Below are 18,241 nucleotides of genomic sequence, written 5' to 3'. Positions count from 1 at the left end.
TTGATATTTGAATGCAAATGCTTTAACTTAAAACACAATGCACCCAAAATTAATTGATGGTGTAACATTTTGGTATTTCATAGCGTAGGATATGTTTGATGGTTCCCGTTGTTTAATAGTTATTGAACTGGAAAAGGTTGCTTGTTTGATTTTTTTTTTTTTTTTTGGGGGGGGGGGTTAGCTTCTTTTTATTGACACTGTAATTTCATTGACTATTTTACCTCCACGAAAAAAATGCCAACAACGCCTTTCACTTCTGAATTTGTGTATTATTCCAAACGCCCTCTGATTTCAAAGGGAGAGCCTGGTTCCGAGTTGAAATTTATTTTCCACGACCTGTTCGGCGTTCTAAGCCCCGGTGCGATACGCTCGGACCCCACCACCTTTGTCCAGCCGTTACCTCCACCTCGGAGACCGGCGGAAAGGAGCTGCTTCCTTCTGAAGCTGCTTTTAATCGCCCTCTCCCCCCGAGGAGGGCAGGGGCGAGCGCTTTTGTCTGCCGGGGGCTCGCTGCGCGCCCCCCGTACCTTTCCCTCTGCCGTCTCCCCCGCATCCCCGCCGGCCGGCACCGCGCTGCGCCCTTCCCGGAGGCGGGCGGCGGGCTGCCCGCAGCCCCCGGCCGCCTCGGGGCTCCCCCGGCCGGCTCCCCCGCCCTGCCCGCGGGCGGCGGAACCGCCATTGTCTCCGCGGTGCGGAGCGGTGCGCGGGGGGGGCGGGGGGGGGGCGCCGCGGGGGGGGGGCGGGAGTTACGCGGGGCTGCGGCAAAACAATGGCCGGGGGGGCCGGCGCGGCCGGGCCTGCGGCTGCGGGGGCAGGGCCCGCTCCCCCCGCCCCGCCGGGCGCGCAGCGCTCAGCTCCGGCGCAGCGGAGAACATAATTGGGAGCTGGTTCAATCACTACCAGTCTAGACTCGCCCAGACACATCAATTAGAGGGGCTGTCGTTTTAAAGGGATAGTGCGGCTGGAACCAGTCAGCGCCTTACCGGTACGCAGCGCGGCGAGCGAGTAAAAGAAAATAAAATAGCCAAGGACAATTGGCAGGGATTAAAATAAGGAGGAAGACCAAAAGCGGGACTCCCCCCGCTCCTTTCCTAGCGGAAAAGGCGAGGTTCTTGCAAGAAGAAAAAGGGGGAATAGCAACTGAAATAGAGCGCATTTTCTCCCCCCCCAGCCTACCAGCACCAAGTCCCTAACTCGGTGCACGGGGCATGCAGGTTCAGCGGGGTTTCTCAGCCAGATTTGCGCGTGTGAGCTGAAGAAATGTCAGCCTTATTGAAGCTTAATTACATTAGAAATAGCCAGTCGGAATAACGTCTTTGTAAGCAGACGAAAATCAGCCCAGAACTTCTCCTGCCACATTTTTACCTTCTGCAGACAAAAGAAGGGATATTGCGTTCTGGTTTTATTTTTGCTTTATACATATAAGGCTTTCTTGTCTTAGCCTAACAGAGTTCCTTCAACGAGAATTTCATCAGTCTCTAGTTGTACATTTTCACTGGAATAAAAGGAAGCTGTGGACAAAAAGCAATTTTTTATCCTAAGAGGAAAATGGCAGAGAAAATAAATGTTGGGCATTAATTTAATTAACAGATAGAATAAGTAAGTCAGGCTTAGTAAGGATTGAAGATCTTATTCAGCACTAAAAAAAAATACCAGACTTGGGACTAGTTTCAATTAAAAGTATGTCTAATATGCTATCGTGGCGTTTAATATAACACATTCCCAAGTATGCGGTGCAATGTGTGATGCAAATAATTAAAAAGGGGAAAGATAAACAGAGCGAGGCATATTTTTTTGAATATTGCTTTTTAGAAAAATAACACAAATTTTGCAAAACTCTGGCATTTGGGAGTTTTGCCTGAGCAGCAGCTGTAGCATTTAGCTCTGTGACTTTGACCTCGTTGCAGCTTAGTTGGAAGTTGCTTTCCCAAGTTGAAAGGCATGGGGTTTAGTGGCAGTAAAAGGTAAAAAAGGTCTAAGGCATTCTGCAGCTTTCCATTGTTGCTCTTTTATTTCAAGGGTTTTAACAGTACCTAAAGTCACATAGTACTGCAGCTCAAAAAATGGAGAATACTTTTACTGTCCTTCTTTCCTGAATCATTTCCAAAGTGCTTAAGGATTTATTGGGCCAGATAGCAAATTATAGTTGAGATACTATGTAGTGGCTAGTGCTGATTAGATGATTGATTAATTTCTAATCGATTTCTAATTCAAGACTTCATTCACATGATAAATTATAAATATATTAAAATGCAGCTTACGTTGAAATCTGATTGCAGCCTCTTCACAGACAAAGTCATATCAACCCAGTCAAAATGCTAGTTGAAAATGGCATAATAAAAAAAGGGCACAAAAAAAATGGCCTCTTTTTTGTTGAATTTGTTAACTCTTTAATTTCTCTGTGATGAAGTCTTTGGCCATACTTCAATACTTTGAAGTGACGAAATGTTTATTCATGGTATGTTTGTGCACAACCCCAATAATAATAGAACACACTGTACTGCCGAGAGTGTAAGGTAACTGTTAGTCTGCATCTGTAACAATTGTCAAATGATTCTGACTATTTTAATGGCCACTTTCCTTTTGCGCTGCCCTCGTTTTGTTCATTTTTCTGCGAGGAAGGCGGAATGCAGACGTACAGTTACGAAGTTCAAAACGTGGGCTTACAAAAGGTACAAGTTTCCCAGTGCCACTGTGCAGCTCTGCACAAGGCCGGTGCTCGCGTTGCTTGGAAGAAGAGCCTCTCTGCCAACTGTGCCGCATTCTTGCTGCCCTGCCTTTTTCCCAGGGCTCAGAAGGAAAGAGCATCCCAGTTCTTCTTCACTCTTGGGAACACACACATTGTTTCAATAATCCAGGCAATAAATGCTAATTAGTAATGCTTAAGGACCCTACCAGTCAGAGTAATTATCATAATTTACCTCTTCCTTGTTAAAAACAGTCCTTGCTGACTTAAAATTTTTTGAAGAACTAGTTTCTTTCCTTTTCCTCGGGAAAGCATTCCTTGTTGCGTTAGCAATAAGCTTGTGGGTCTGCTGTAGCACTGAAACACGTTTCGTGTATTGCATAGGGAACTGGAGCTAGAGACAAACACGTGTAAAGATTTTCCCACACATAAAAATTTATTTTAAAACTGATATTTTTCCTTTGCCATCCCTCTCTGCTCCCCCTCCCTTCTCCAGCACCACCAAAAACCACTTACAGAGGGAGAACAAAGGAAATCGCTAACTATAAAGGCATCATTAAGTATGAACAGCAACAGCAAGATAGAGTGTGTGATATGACAACATATTTTATTGCAGAAAAGTAGAGATAATTAAATAATTCAGTGGTATTCTTAGCTAATTAGCACAAAGATCTTTCAGAAGCCATCAAGAAAATGGATCTCATCAAATCTAATAATATGCTACATTTCCCAAAGATCCTGTATTTTCCAGTGTTGCTACTGCTTCACCACCTGATACGGTAACACAAAATGTTGCAAATAGTTGCAGAGTTAATTGGGCTGTTTCTCAAGATAATGTTTTCTGCGTAAGGTGATTAGGTATTTAGAGGAAGTGAATATGTACAGCTGGAATTTTCAATATGAGTCAATAACAGAGAAAAAGATCATAGCTTCAGAAAAGCCAGATCTATTATAAGGGATCCATTAAAAAGATTAAATTATCAGCTAGGAGCCATTCTTGGGTTGATTGTGATGGGGCTGACTCATTTTGATTTGGCGGTGGTGAATGAATGCTGGAGTCCGAGATCTTTTTATAGAGTTAATTGGGGACCTCGATTGCCTGTTCTCAGCTTTTCTCGACATTGAGAAATGCGTGGCAGAGGCTAGGAGAGGTCTGGGACCTCTGGTTTAATGTGGGCTCTAATTTCAAGGCCAAAGCATTGTCTCATTTGCCAGTGGTACAAACTGGGAAGAGCTCCATTCTCATCAGTGGAGTTGCTTTAGGTCTTCAGTGGGACGACTACAACTATCACGCCACGCAAACACTTTTTCCTCTAGACGCGTGAGTTTTTTAGCTGGAACCAGTGACTGTAGGTCGTGAACGCAACCCAGGTTGGCAATCTACAGATCCTATACAGGGGAACAGGCTGCATGGACAAGTACCTGCAGGGCATTGATACCGCTACTGGAAAACTCTGTTAGGCATGTTCTCAGTAATTAGGTGCATGAAATATTACTCAGAATATCTCATGGTATTATTCAGAATATCTCCTTGTACTCCTTTGATCTAAATGTATCTACAAGTTCATGTGATGCATTTACAAACTGTAATTTGCTGCCTCTATATTTGATATACTCAAGGTTACTTTTTCCTCTGCCAAACAAAGGAATGTCTGAAAATTTGACTTTGCCAGTCAGTTAAACATCTCCTGTTTTAAGTAAAATGTCAGCATGCAGCTCAGCCTTTAAGTAAGGGAAGGGGATGTGCATCAGCCTTTTAGATACAGCTGATGTTCTTGCTTTTACTCTGGGCCCAAACTGAACTTTACTCCTGTGTTACAGTTATGGTGCATATTGACTCCATGGACTACCCAGACAAGTAATGCTGTGGGGTAAGATGCTATGGTTTGTAATTATTTGTTATGCATGTAAGGTAGAACTTGTAGGCTCACCCTGAAATTGCCCAGTGCCCAATATAGCAGTGTCCCTAGTAGAGGGAAAGAGACTTTTCCCTGCTCAAAAGGGATGGAGACTGATTTATACAAAGTAGATGGAGGGAATATGAGGGGAAAAGGCACCAAGAAGTGTTTTGTCCAGGGAAGCACAGTACATCATTAGCAAAGCAATAATTCATGTCTCCTGGTTTACAGGGCTGCTGTACTTAATAGCATACCTTCTTCCTCTGTGGAACTTTCCAGGTTGTGAATAAGGTTACTGATATGCCAGGGGAACCCTCTCGTGTACCCCCAGATGTAATTATGAAAGAATATGTTACTTCTGTGAGCAAGGCATGCATTTTTTCTCTTGTTTTTGTGTCATTCACCCAATGCTCTGGCAACTGTATGTGATATATGAGGGCATTACAACCAATTGAAAAAAAGATATTTTTCAAGATGAAAGATGAGTCTCTGATTTACATGGTAGTCAAAGTAACTGTGGAAGGCTGAGACTACTGCAATTGTTTTTATTTAACAGCTCTTCCCACACTGTAGTCAATGAATCTCTAATCTCCTAGACTGAAATGTCTGACACTTGTAGAATCATTTATTTGCTGGCCCTTGTATCTGTGATCGACTGTCGTGCTCACAGAGCTCCACCTACAGCAGTGTCTTTAACAGTGGGCTGATGGTACACTGGATATAAATTATATGTTCTTTAAGGAGCGGGGAGGGGGGGCATAAAAGGATGAACATTGCCTTTGCTGTGCAATATGTGCTTCTCACGCTATCCTTTACGTAAGGGGTAGTGTCCAGCAGCAACTGTTGAAGGATGGCTTGGGCTTCTGAGAAACAAGGAGTAGATTAGCTCTGGCAGAATTTATTTCTTGCTGCTGACTGTCAGACCGTGGCTACTCATGTCAAACAGCCAACACGCTGACCGAAACTTGGTGCTATTTGCTGCTGTATACCTTTGGAAGACGGGACAGGAGGGGTGCCCTTTGGTGTCCTATATGGCAAAGAGGAGGATAAGCTAAGTCAGCTCCTGAGAGAAGTCTCCCAACAGCTCCCTCTGGCCACCACAGGAAGCTGAACGGATGGCTTCTGTTCCCTGGAAGCTGTGGCTGATGATCACAGGCCATTATATACTTCTCACTTGACTGCCCTTCCGCTAACTCCACTTTTAAGATGAATTATGCAAGAAATGCTGTGAAGCATCAGACGTTCGGGAGCTGAGGATTGGGAAGAGTCCTCTCTCAGTGTATGAACTCATTTCTGGATAAAGTCTGAGACTCACCTGGATTCCAGCTTCTCCGGAAAGGACAAAAAGTGGAAAGGATCAAAAAATAATCGGTGGACTTTGATTTTTCTGTGCACGAGTGCTTGTATCATGTTTGAACTTGCAAAGAATATACTTGGTTTTTCACAAGGAATCCAGTAAATGGTGGATCTGTAAATCAGTTACTTAAAGTGTGTTTGTCTCATTTGATCACCCCTTTCTCCCCTTTCCCCCAGGGTATCCCCTTGCTTTTAGAGCACTTAGTTCCCCTCGAGGAGAGGAGTGGTTGGGGCTGGGTTCTTCCTGGGGCTGGGACGGGGGAGAATACCATCTTGGGAAGAGGGTTGGTGGGCTCACGGAGCACCTCACACACAGATTGATCAAAATTTGCCTTCAAATCTTTTGTTTAGTTGTGTTTTCACTTCACGAATATCTGGCAGGGTAAGGTGATTTAAAAGATGTGTTGCATCTTACTGTTGAGGGCCAAAATACACTAAAAACTCCTGAAATCTGTGCTTCTCTCTCCTACGTTTCATATGTAATTCAGAAATAACAGTGCAGCTTTGGCATAATTCCTGTTCTCCTTCATCCCCCTTTGATCTTTTTCATGTGACCTAATATCCCATGGGTAGTTTTGGGGTATAATGTGGATTTTGAAAGATGCTGAAACATAATTGAAGGAGGAGGGAAGCCCTGGTTTTGAATTAGTGCTATTCTGTTTGCTGTCTTTATGTCAGCATTCGGTTCCTTTTGGAATATATGAATAGAAGAATTAAAAATAGCCATCAAAACCCAGTAAAAACATGACATTTTGGTACAATTGCCAAAAGTATTCAATAAGAACCTAAAGTCCCCATATTCCTCAGGCAGCCAAATGCTTCTTTTTCTTACAGTCATGGCATACAAACTGGCATTGCGAAGGCAAATAAAGTTGCTCCAGTTTTGTTCCTCACTCCCTATTTTAGGAAGAACTTTCCCCAAATTCCAGCCCCCAAAAGCACAAGCCTCTATCTATTGTGCTTGCATGGAGGACTCTATATTAGAGCATGTGTAGTTGGGAGCTGGAGCTAGGCAAAAGGAGACTCCAGTGGCAGAACCAAAGCTTAAATTAATATTTCTCCTGAGGGATCTGTCCAAGTCCATACATGAAACTGCAGTGGGGGAGGTGTGTTTCCACATTTATCTTTTCAGTTGAGATATAAAACCCAAGGTCTCCTCTGTTGTTCAGGGACAGATGTCCAGGAGAAGTTATGTTCCTTTGGCACATGCTGTGTGAAACCTTTCCTTCTTTTTTTCCCCCCTCTTTTAAAGAAAAAAAAAAAATCCTATTTTGGTTTCAATACCCAAAAAGAGACAACAATGTTGTTGGAACTGTCTCCTCACCTCAGAAATAAAAAGACAAAATATTCTGGGATGTGTTTGATCCTCTCCAGGTTGGAACGTAGTATGTGTCTGTTGGAAAACAACACAGGGCTTAATGTTATAAAACATATGGAGCCATATACGAGTGTGTTTTGTTCACATACGATCGTACCTCATTATTTAGTAATGCATCACTTCTACAGCAAGTTCCATCTGTGGATCTCAAGGCACTTTCTGCAGAGAGCTGAATTAACTCTCACAAGTCCTTTTGTGAGGTGGGTATGGAAATGTTCCTATTCCTTATTCACATGAGGGGAAACCACAGGCAGAGAATCAAGTCCCTTATTTTCAGGATTTTTAACCTCTGTGTCCTCCTTTCTACTCTTCCATTTTCCTGATAACATGGAGTAAGACTATTCATTGCCAACCCCACTATCCAAAAAATATATCAAGCACAGCAGAATCAAATATAATCTGATTATTTTTTTTTTTTCTGGGACAGGGGAGGGGAGACTGGCTTTCAATACAGAGGGTTTGCTTTTCAGAAGGCTGGGGATCTGTTATTCTACACAGAGCTTTTGGGGAAGTGGGGAGGTGCTTAGCACCTCTGAAAATCAACCTAGCCTAAAAGCACTGAATAGAAAGTTTGCCTTAAGCATTTTGCCTGAGATGGCAGAGCTGATAATTGGATTTCAGTTTTCTGAGATCCAGTCCATTACTACAGCTATAAATCACAGTGCCTGCAATCACTTGTCTAATGCACCCTTAGATTTAAAAGTTTCCTTTACAGCCTTTTCCATCTGTGCCTATGAAGACACCTTGAATACAGGTAGGCTAAAGCTGTGCCTTCAGTAGCTTTTAGTGCAGTGCACTGTACCTTGTTGACTCCTACCCAGCATTCTCGCTCTCCATAAAGCCGTTTTGGGTGTTCAGAGCGGAGTGCGCTACATTTGGCAGCTTGAATAGCTTTTACACCTGTAAGGATTTTACATCCTAGTCAGGGAAGCTACTTTCTTACATTTATTGGGTCATGTTAGGCTAATTTCAACACAAACTCCCTAATCATCTGCACCATTTGCTTGCCCTTTAGCTTGTGTCTTGGGACAAAGAAATTTCCTCTCCACGCTAAGAAGTTTGGGCACAGGATGGGGACCCGCAGCCTCTGAGACTGCCTCTGCAGGCTCCATCTACACCACCTTCAGCGTCTGAACTCAAGCCTGGGTTTAAGCTTGTGAGGCCCTGTGAACTGAACTGAGTGCCAGGTTCAGATAGAGTTGCAATGCCAGTTAGCTCCCATTATATAGGTATTCTCTGAGGTTATGATTTTGCAAAAAAAAAAGTTCCTGCGTTCACTCACATCAGCCTCAATAAGACAAGTCACATGGAAAAGGTGCACGTACAAATCTTTGCTAAATCAAGACCTTAACTTCTTCAGATGCTAAGTTTGTTTTGACCTCAAGACTAAAAAGCTGCTATCTGCATACATGGGAAGTCCTGCTTTTTTTTTTTTTTTTTTTTTTGTAAAATAGATCATGATAAAACCCTCACTGACTCTGCACACATTCTCTTCTATCATTAAATTTTGCCTTACAGGGTAGATGGATAGCCAGACCTCTTTTTGGATAAATATAACAACAATGAGGTAAATCTGGGAGAAGTATGCAGGATCAGGGAATACCCTAGCTAAGTTGTAGCTGAAAAATGAAGTGTGGTTTTTGCCATGTGAAGCATTAACTTAGATCAGATGCTAGGATCCCTTGCACTTCATTAGCTCCAGCTCTACTGTAGTGCAGTCAATGGAGTGACTGCAGAGTTACATTAATGTAAATCTTACCATGTGGTCCAAAATAGCCTAGCCCAGAGAGGGTTTGGAAGCTGCGACTGGGGGATTAAGCGGGAGGGGTGTTCCACTAGGGAACATAGCTTTTGATTTTGGTAGCAGCCTACCCCTACTTTTTACATCACCTGGGCCAGAATATCTTTTCATATGGACTTCAGCTTTCCCCTGCTTGCTTCTGAAACAGAAGACAAAGGTAATAGGCTGTCTAGTGACTGACTTTCCCCCTGACTATCTCTAGGCAGTAAGTTCTTGAAATCTTCAGCACTGTTGGTGCATCTATGTTCCTTCTATAAAACCATTCATTTTTACTGCTAGAGGAGATGCAGTAAAAGTAGAGATGTTTAAAAGAATGAGCACTTAAACCTGCTCTTTTTTTTTTCTTTTTATGAGTTTATTTCTGAGTTTTGGCTTTTTTTCTATATTTGCTACCTTCGGAGTCTTGTCTCTTTCCTAAGAGCTGGACTTTGGTTGATGCAAAAACCACACATGCAATGGGACAAATTCTTTCTTGAGCTGACTCTAATGTTATTGTCAGAATTGCACCAGGAATAATTTTGACCCAGAGACAGTAAGATCAGATGTTAAAACACTGAACCAAGAGCTCATCAGCAGGAAGTCTTGTTCCTGCTGAGATTAGTCAAGCCCATTCTCCTAGACATTTTTTATCCATATCAAGAGGAAGTTTGGAACTAGATATAATCTATTTCCCAGAAGTTGCTGATGCTTTCATGTAAAATGAGGAGTTTGTTGTCAAGACAGGAACAAATTTTTGGAGCCATCACAACACTTTCTCTGATTGGTGTATCAAAGAGATGGACTAATTGGATATATGAGGGCCATAATAGTTATTACTATCTCTCCAAACACACACATCAAATTCCTTTCCTACCTTCACACACCCACAGCCCCTGTCCCATGCTCAGGAACACAAAAAATGGAGAATTAGGCCCCACCTCACCATTCAGTGTTCCTAAAGAGATCCAGCTGAGTAAACCAAAGTGATTGGAACCAGCCTTTCATCTACTAATGATCTAATGGGATCCCTTTGTGTTGATTTTAGCACTTTCTCTTCTTGGCTGAATTAAAAAATCCACTGCAGTAATGCCCAACCTTTTATTGTTGTGCCATGTTATTCATGAATTATTCCAGTTTCATGGTTATTTTTGTTTTGGCATATAGCCTGTTTTAAAATATTTGTAAAACAAAAGAAAGGAACATAGTTTTTCCACTTCCTGTCTGTCTGTCTAGAGTTTGTGGGTCCAAACAGTTTCCAGCTTTGAGAATCTAGCTGATAATTTATGAGAGTACGGGATGGTGCGAACCAAGAACTTGGCATCCATAGACCTGCGTGTGTTCTAGGCAAGTTCTAGTCCTGCTCCTCAGCAATGATCATTACTGACCCACCCCTACACAATGTAGGAAAACCAGAACCCATGTCTTGAGTCTCCTTACAGTGCAGGCAACATTTGGACTTGGACTTGATTTATCCTGCCAGTCGGTCTTTCTTTCTTTCAGAAGGAGACCCGGCAAAGTGTGTTGAGAACTTGGTCCCACCCTTGATGAATAAAATCCTGTCACATCCAGGTCTACACAAACCACTTAAAAAGAATAAAATGCAGAAGTAACACTATGCAGTATTGTGTGATAAGGGAAATTCCCCTGCCCCTTCAGTAACAATGGATCAGCCCATCTAATATTGCACAAACTGGCATCTCTTTGCTAAAAATAGATGTCTGAACATTCAGTCAATGGAGTAATCCAATTGCCTGAACATTCTTGGGTGCTTTATCATTTAAATTGTAATAAATCACAGTATGCCACAAGCTGTATTGAGCTGCATCAAGTTACATTCCCACCAATAACATGCGGTAACCAGATGAAATCAGTGTGACATGATGTAATTGAACTGAAAATTCAATGCATGCACTGTTTTGTCTTTAAAAGTTGGTTTAAAGAGGTCTCTTAAAAATTAGGGGGATTTTCTTGAAATCACTGCCAATGTCACATTTTGACTCACTGTTTGTCCCCTTTATTTACTTTAAATAATGAGCACATAGGGCCTGCCCTAAAGTCCATTGAACTCTACTGAAAGATTACTATTGATTCCAGACATTGGACCTGGCCTTTTGGGAATTTTACAGTAAAATACAGAAGAATCAGTATAATGCATTTTTTTAGGACAGCTGGACTAATATACTAGTGCTCCCATGAGTTCCTCAGGAAGATGCTTCCACAGAATATACCTACCATTGTCTACAAGGAAAATTTTCCTTATATTTGGTTTCCCCCCGCCCCCTTTCTTAAGTAAAAGTATTGGGATAAAATCATTTTAACTCTCCTAAGCAATCCCTTATTTCTGGGTAATATTCCCCTGGACCACCTTAATGAATTCCCTCCTCTCCTTGGTTTTATACGTTTCAGATATTTATACAAGATGTATGAACATAAAAGGATTATTCATAACGCTGTTTCTGAAACAGGGGACTAAAGCTAAACATAATCTGGTTCAGTCCCCAGCTGATGTAAATCATTCTAGCTCTCCTGGAAGTTGCTGATGAAATCTTTTTGTGCACCAGTTAAGGATTGCTTTCTGCAGGAGCGGGAGGAGGAGGGAGAGCACTGAATAAAACTGACGGGAACAAACTCGTGCCACCTGTGGTGATGTCTGTGGATGCCCAGTGTGCTGGAAATTCATCACAGAGTTTGGGTCTGCTGCCAGAGGTGAAGGTGTGATGAGATTATGGCTCGGGCCACCAGAACTAATGCCACTGCTAACAGGTAACGGTGGGGTGGAAATGCAACGGCACGGAAGTTAGACTGACCTAGTTACCTGAGTAAGTACGCAGAGCCCTTACTGAGCTAGATCATGGTGAAGTGCACGCTACCTGTTTTGGCTGAGATGTTGCCAAGGTTAGCTAGTTCAGGCCTAGCTACGTGTCCTGCTCTCAATTGCAGTGGCACGTAAGCCCCTGTCTAGTTCTGCTAAATTTATTGCTGCAGAGTTACGATGACAGAACTGAAACCCCTCGTGGGGGTGAGGTTGGTATGCACTTGCAGTGGATAGAGCTGATGCGTAAGAAGGGAAGAATACCACATCTGACTCATTTTCCCCAAAGTAAGAGAGACATAATAGGAGATCAAAAAGAGGTATTGACTTGATAAGAAAGATGAGAACGAAATGGGAAACCAGAGGAGAAAAATGTGGGAAAGGGGGGAAAATAAACCAGCAAGGGATACGTCTCCCATTATAAACTCTGACCCCAGCTGTGAAAGGGAAGGTGCTGGACAGTATTAGCCTGGTGTGTGCAGCTCACTCTCACAGTGCAGGGTCACTGATGAGGCACTTGAAGTGCCCCCACCACGAAGTGTCCACAGGGACAGAAGAAGTCACTGTACTGCAACTACAACAGAGGGCAGAATTTGTCATCCTTACCTCCAGCTGACCAGCCCTGCAGGCACTGATGCAGGCTGCAGCCATGCCTTCCCCTAGCCTGCTCAAAATGCTCCACTGCACTTTAAACTGTCTTTTTTTAAACAGGACTTTTAAAGCCAGATTAAGAAGTGATAGAGCATGCAATTGTGCTGGCATTTCTAGTGGGAGATACCTCCCCTATTCCTCCTCCGCCGAAAGCTGCAATGAGCAGCAGCTGCTGGAAAGAGCCTGTGAGAGAAGCTCTGCTGCAACCAGAGCACATGAGCATCCATGAGCAGAGCTTATGTTCCACTCTTCTTTCTTTGCATGCGCTATAAAAGTTAATTAAAGGAGGCTGGGATATGAAAAGTGAGAAGCACCATTGCCAAACCATCTCTTCAGTGTTCTCTTTATTGTTCCCTCTGACCAGAACATCAGCACAGACCTCATTCCTACTACTTACATACCGTATTTCCACAAACTTAATGGTTACAATGTGGTAATGAGCAATAGATTATCAGATGTTCCGATAGGATGGATCTAATGGCCGTGTTACAGTTTGTAGGGTAAATACAGTAATTATTAAACCCCCCATTTTACAGGCACAGAAGAATTAAATTACTTACCCCAAATTTCACATTAAGTCATTCACAGAGTGAGGGAAATGGCTAAGGCAATAGCATGGCTATCAATTGACAGCAGTGAAAAAACTGCCAGGATTTCATCAGGCAGCTGTAGGCTCTAACAGTCGGGTAGTGAGCGGGCAGAGTTACTGCAATAAAGAGAATATGAAACTTAGGCCGGTGCACCTTGTTCTCCTACACCAGATGAGAGTGCATAAATATCACCTTGTCGTGGAAGAGATTTCCAATACCTCTTACATCCTGCGAAGTCCCAGCCAGTTGTAATGTAGTGAAGCAGCAGAGACAAAATCTTTAACAAATGGGGCCAGGAAGGAAACGGCTTTAATTCTTTGGCCAGAAAGACTCTCTGATGAGCAGCGGTTTACATGACTACAAACAGACAAGAACCCTCTGGGCTTTTTTTAAAGTCTTGTGGTCTTCATATTTACAGGAGAAAAATGCCAAGAAGTATCAAAGCTGTATCTTGTCTTAGTTTGTTAGCACGATTCCCCAGCCTGCAAAGTTGATTCTTTTTACTGAACATGAAGAAACCCCTCTTTTCCTGCCTGTTTTCAGTGAGGGCTATCTAAGGTTGGCACAGAGGCCCTCCAACAGCTTTCAGTGAGGTCTTCAGGCTCTGGCCTTGAAGCTGAAAGTTACCATTGCCCTTTCATGCGTAAATTCCTGCTAGGAAGTTTGGTTTTCATGGTTTACTATGGTTTTCCTACAAACTTTGATCTTCACTCTTGGGAGTCTCATTTACACTCAGCTGCATCCGCATCTCTGGCCTTAATCTTTCATAACTGAGTGGCCTACTTATCAAAGTGTGACAGCTATCTTAACCCCCCACCCACTTGCCAATGTAGATGTAGGAGACTCTCCAACTGTTATGAAAACAGATAAGTTAATTGACTAGGCTGTTTCTTGTCATACTCCAAATATTTGGTCTCCTTTGTCACTACAGCTTGAGTCCCTCAATTCTCTATCAATATAGTCCTCGTCTCCGTAGCATCCGCGAGTTATTTTTTGTAGAGTAGCATGTTTCCATGAACAACTGATTCATTTTTGCTCACCACTTTGCTGAACATTGCTTTATTCTTGAAGGGCCACCTTATCACGTGTGAAGACTAACATTTACTATATTCTTAACATGCCTATGTAGTACCAGCTATCTAAGCATGGGTCAGCGATGTCATCCTATTGGGATGTTGTGTATGAGCAATAAATGTGCCCCTCTACCAAGCAGAGCCTTGGCTGCAGGACAGTATCTTCTCTGGGGTCCGTGCTTCAGTAACGATATGAAGCAATCACTCTGTAGGGAAAACAGCAGGAGCGGTTAGAGGTTTATGAGTAATGACTTTTTTTGGGGAAAAAAAAAATCTGAGAGAACTGGGGTTTTTTATTCAAGAGAAGAGAAGGCTGAAAGTGAAACTTGAAAATTGCCTTCAAATGCATAAAAGAAAGAAGCAGAGAAGGGAGTACATTGTTCTCCATGTCCACTGGAGATGAGGCCCACAAGACAGTTCTCTCTGCCTGTGATTCTTCTCAAAGAAAAAAAGAGAATGTGCCAATACAATCTGACAGAGAGGGGACTGCGGGGTGTAATACATTTTGCCTGCATTTGTTGGTCTACTGTGGATTGGTGACAGGTTTTTTTCCCCCTAGATTCCTCCTTGGCAGTCCATTTAAAAGAGGCTCATATTCTGTTATTACCTCTGATGGTTAGCAAACGACCATATCTATGAGTTAACTCTCATTTATGATCTTCTCATAATGATAAAGTGGTTCTTTTAAGAGTCCTGTTGCTTGCCAGAAACCTATTACTGCAAAAGTCTAAAGCCATTTCCAAAATAATTTATTGGACAACTGCACTCTGAGTAAGAAGCACTAGGAAGGCTCTCATTTAATGCCAGCATTTAAATACATTTTAATGTACCCATAACCAGAGTATGCAGATGCCATGTATGTAAGCGTAGCGTTGTCTCTCCAAAAGAACCGTTTTCCCCAGTCTTCTTTTATAAATGCTGCATTGGTCCCTGAGATAGTTTTCAGGAAGGAATTTCGGAGAAGCTTGCTGAGGACCTGCCTAGCCAAGGGATGTACTTGAGCCGGCTCTCCACAAACAGCAAACAGCAGCGGTGGACTTATCTACACAGGCAGGTGCAAAGAGACCGAAGCTTCTCTTGCCTGTGTCCAGAGCTGGCCAAACCAAGCTGACTGTGGTCTGGAAGCCATGCAGCCATGTTAACATATTAGGATATATAAACTAGGGCTGGAGCTGGTTCACATCCACAGCATAGCAATGCAGGACCGTCCAACTCCATGGAAATTAAGGGAAGCTATGTACCTTGCCACAAGCAGATACTTCTCCCAGAGGTTGTCCGTGAGGCCAAACCATGCAGGGTGGTTTTGGGTCCAGATACGAAATTCATTGAATATATAAAAACGTGTTCTTTGTGGTATTTCAGGATATTTATAAATCATTCTCTCTCCTTTGAACACAAGAACATTCACAAAGGGGAAAGCCTTGTTAACTAAGTTATTTCCTTTTTTGAGCCTCTTATACTAAGAATTAGTTGGGGTTTTTTTTGAAAAATCACATGAGTCCTGTGACTCACAAGGGCTGTAGGTGGTATTATTTGTTTTGGTGTCTGGAATCCCAACGTCAAACTTGTCTTTGTCAGGAGATTGATACAACGTTGGTTTTGGCGAGAAGCTTGGTAGGAGAAAGGACATCACTTAGCAGATACTTAAAATGTGGTCAGGCTCTGAAAAGTGACTCTTAGAAATGACGTTGTGGTTTTCCATATTTATTTTCTCTCAACAACTTCCAGAAACAATCTGCTGAGTTCACAAATCTAAAGGTGATTTGTTGAGCTGTCACCTCTCCGCGCTCAGTGGAGGGTTTTGAAAACCCCGCCCTTTTCCACGTGTCTCTTCCATCATCACTGCTAATAAGGATTCCACAACTGGAAACTAGCTGACACGTTGCTGATGGATGCATGAGGCTGAGTAAACTCCAGCTTGCTCTTCCACAGCTCTCGGCTTATCAGGGATAAGAAGAGCCATAATTCAGCTTCAGCTTGAGTTAACACAGAGGTGCACAGAAGGAAGATTATAAAGCAGCGATAGGATGGTCTAGTGGTTAAGACATGGCTCTGAAACTAAGGAGGTCTCAATCCCATCCCCATCTTTAAAATAATACATAGTCATAGTCAGTATAGAGTATATACTCTATACTGCCTTGCCCAGCTGTGGGCTTAGGCAGAGCTAGGAAAAGCAATTTAGAATTAGTCAATATGACTAACATGTAGCTATTTTCTTTTAAGAGGATCGCTTTTCCATTTGGCCAAGGCAGGTGTAAGGTATGCCCACGGCTTAAAGGAGCATTTCCCAAAGTTTGGTTTTCATGGTTCTGCCATTCAGCTGTGGGATCTCCCACGTGGCAAAAGACACCTATGCTACGTCGTGGTATGTGATAGGGGAGAAATAGAATTGACATGTAGTAGCTGGAGAAGTGCTGTATTTTACTGTGTTCTCCAAATCTCCTGATTTTGGGGAATTAGCGAGTCAGATAAAGCAGAAATTCTTGTCTTCCTTTCTCACAATGCAGAAACAGGAGAATGCAGAAAGGATGGAAAAAGCAGGAAATTTAAAATCTAAATACTGCTTTTTGCATTGGACAAAATCGATTAGGGAGTTGCAAGATAACATCATCAAGAGTAAGACCTTCACTTTTTATAAATCCAGTTGGTAACAGACAAATGCTAATGGAGGTTCCTGTTACCTCTTGAAAACTGAATGGAAAAGATGTGCAGAAGGAATAAGCCAGCTTTCAAATGAAGGGTTTGGGAAGCAACTTGCAATAAAGACAAGTTTGTAATTGCGCTACACAACTTGCTTGAATGGAGACTGGCAAAGGAAGTAGCCAGATCACTCCTTCAGCCCGAAAAAGCAGTTGCTGGCTTCCTGGTACCTGTGCAGGATGTCAGCTAAAGCTACATGCAACATGTAGATGATATTAATTTGGCTCCAAAACGTAGCATAACTGTACTTAATGCAACATTCTCGCCTGAAAACCGGAGCTAATTAGTCCATGTGGAACGAAGCTGCTGATGCAACTAGACTGCTGCTGATGCCAGAGCTAGCAGGGGTTCCTCTCCTCGGTGCCATGTAGACACAGTCACAGGATACTAGTCAAGCAAAAATAAATCAAGATAACTGAAATGTCCTGGACTTGTCATGGCAGAAAAGTCAATCATGCAAGTGATGATATTGAGAAAAATCACTTCATTTTTCCATGGAAAATATTCAAAGACAGTCAAGATGCCAAAAAATTAAGTCATTCTTCTATAATCCATTATACTGGGTGTCTATGGAGAAATGTTAGGGATGATCACTTCCTTTAGATACCTTAAAAATCAGGTAACTGGTTTCCCCATGTAAAGACATGCATAGGTTATGAATTTTTATTTCAAAAACATGTCATCTTTACGACTGACATGCTTAGAGTATAATTTTCCTGTGCAAAGGTGGAGTAATTTTGGTTAAGCAACATTTATTGCTTTGCATTCTTATTTAATTGAATTAACTACATTTTAAATCAGTATGTTGAGAGAAAGCTTGTTGGGAAGAAATTTGGCTTATCGAGGCCTGAAGTTGTGAGCCAGGAGCACTAGGTCCTATTTCACAGTGCCGTGGGAGGCCGTTAAAGCTCGGTCCAAAACCAGCTGAAGTACAACGAAAGAGGCCCGTTGACTTTAAAGGGTCTGACTCAGGCAGCTCTTCTCTGTGTCGGTTTCCTCATCTTTAAAGCTGGCAGAAATGCCTACTTCTTGGGTATGGGAGCCTAATGATTCACCCACACTGTGCAAGTATCACGGGGAGTTTTGCCTGAGGGACAGCAGAGGAATTACAGAAGACTTATTTTGTCAACAGTTCTTCCACAAAATGGTAGGAGAGAGGTTTTATCTGATAAACCAAGAGGTTAGTAAGACATCCGTAAAAATCTGTGAAGGGTATGGAAGATGGTGGCGCTGAACCACGAATACTATGAGGTTTCAGGTTATGTAGCTGAGGAAATACGGCACAGGTTTAGTTAATACGGCTTGAGCAGGCAGAGT

At 42.6% G+C, this 18,241-nt stretch overlaps 1 protein-coding gene and 1 long non-coding RNA gene across 22 annotated transcripts in view; both read left to right on the top strand.

The window, feature by feature from the left end:
* LOC142418917 (uncharacterized) overlaps positions 1 to 6,060 on the top strand; it is a 95,616-nt gene extending 89,556 nt beyond the window's left edge. For 13 of the 21 annotated variants that reach the window (XR_012778440.1, XR_012778439.1, XR_012778437.1 and 10 more), the window contains one exon: positions 4,508 to 6,060. Coding sequence is in view for 3 of the 21 variants with exons in the window: in XM_075521394.1 (XP_075377509.1) it covers positions 4,508 to 4,523 (16 nt within the window). In the remaining 18 variants the exon portion in view is untranslated. Of the gene's footprint in view, positions 1 to 722; positions 986 to 2,367; positions 3,466 to 4,507 lie in introns of those variants that run through there. The other 8 variants (XR_012778449.1, XR_012778448.1, XM_075521395.1 and 5 more) reach the window with 6 other exon arrangements.
* A 5,506-nt stretch (positions 6,061 to 11,566) lies between these two features.
* The window catches only part of LOC142418878 (uncharacterized), a 39,707-nt gene continuing 33,032 nt past the window's right edge, over positions 11,567 to 18,241 (top strand). The window contains exon 1 of the long non-coding RNA XR_012778415.1: positions 11,567 to 11,861. This is a non-coding gene — a long non-coding RNA (uncharacterized LOC142418878). The remainder of the gene's footprint in view (positions 11,862 to 18,241) is intronic.

Source organism: Mycteria americana, chromosome 19 (assembly GCF_035582795.1).
Source record: "Mycteria americana isolate JAX WOST 10 ecotype Jacksonville Zoo and Gardens chromosome 19, USCA_MyAme_1.0, whole genome shotgun sequence".
NCBI lineage: Eukaryota > Metazoa > Chordata > Aves > Ciconiiformes > Ciconiidae > Mycteria > Mycteria americana.
Note: the sequence above shows the minus strand (reverse complement) of the source record. Positions and strands in the feature narration are given on the sequence as shown.